General features: G+C 48.7%; 1 protein-coding gene across 2 annotated transcripts in view; it reads right to left on the bottom strand.

The window, feature by feature from the left end:
• Positions 1–701, bottom strand: part of LOC117482801 (protein disulfide-isomerase A3-like) — a 10,357-nt gene extending 9,656 nt beyond the window's left edge. For both annotated transcript variants that reach the window (XR_004555923.1, XM_034130985.1), the window contains exons 1-3: positions 467–701; positions 181–259; positions 1–79 (exon numbers count right to left, since the gene is read on the bottom strand). The exon at positions 1–79 is cut by the window's left edge and continues 39 nt beyond it. Coding sequence is in view for 1 of the 2 variants with exons in the window: in XM_034130985.1 (XP_033986876.1) it covers positions 1–79; positions 181–259; positions 467–621 (313 nt within the window). In the remaining variant the exon portion in view is untranslated. The remainder of the gene's footprint in view (positions 80–180; positions 260–466) is intronic.
• Between the last annotated feature and the right edge of the window lie 294 nt (positions 702–995).

The following is a 995-nucleotide window of genomic DNA, read 5'->3' as shown; positions in this document are numbered from 1 at the left end:
CATTCCTAAAGATCTTCAGCGTGGGGTAACCCGACACCCCGAACCGCCCACACACCTCCAGGTTAGCTGTGCAGTCCACCTGAGGACAGGTGAGAGACAGGTGAGAGAGGAGAGACAGGTGAGAGAGGAGAGACACAGGTGAGAGAGGTAATGATGATGATGGTGATGATGAGTGTTTACCTTCGCCAGCTGCACGGTTCCCTTCAGTCTAGTCGCTGCCTTCTCAAAATCTGGAGCTAACTTCTTACAGTGACCACACCTGAGGAGGAGGAAGAGGAAGAGGAAGAGGAAGAGGAAGAGGAAGAAGAAGAAGAAGAAGAAGAAGAAGAAGAAGAAGAAGAAGAAGAAGAAGAAGGTTAGCAGCATCACAGACCCGGTTATGTGCATGAATGTTGAGCTACCTATGCTAATGCTTACAGTTACCATTGTTTACATTAAGAGCTAGCTATGCTAAGCTAACGGTTACCATGGAGCGTAGAACGTCACCAGCAGGGTCTCGTGCTCCGCGGACAGGTAGTCGAAGTCCGCGTCACTGAGCTCGAGTACATCTCTGCGCGAGGACCCCGGCGCGGGAACACAATACAGCAGCGCGAGCGCGAGGAGGCGGGCACGAGCCTCCATCACGGAGAGAACCGGGAGGAAAAGATTTCTGATAAAAACCGGAGAAACAGACCGTTATAGACACACCAGGGAGTGATGACGTCACCTGCCACGTTTCCGGTTACAGGTTTCAAAATAAGATGATACTTTATTTATTACAGGCATTGATTAGAGGGACACATATTTACAGATAACACAAACATCACATATATCTCTATGGTTTGTACCTTTATAGATTTCCTGCTAATCTGATGCTTCACATAAATAAAGTTTCTCTTGATCTTATCGTGAAGGCACTTCCGGTGCTCGCCTCTGAAACAGATCCTCTCCAGCTGTCAGATGAAGGGCGGGGCGTAAAGAGAAAATACCGGCAAGGTGCTCTCTGATTGGTGCAG

This window comes from Trematomus bernacchii, unplaced genomic scaffold (assembly GCF_902827165.1).
Source record: "Trematomus bernacchii unplaced genomic scaffold, fTreBer1.1, whole genome shotgun sequence".
NCBI classification, from domain to species: domain Eukaryota; kingdom Metazoa; phylum Chordata; class Actinopteri; order Perciformes; family Nototheniidae; genus Trematomus; species Trematomus bernacchii.
The sequence above is the reverse complement of the archived record's forward strand: the minus strand, read 5'-3'. Positions and strand labels throughout refer to the sequence as shown.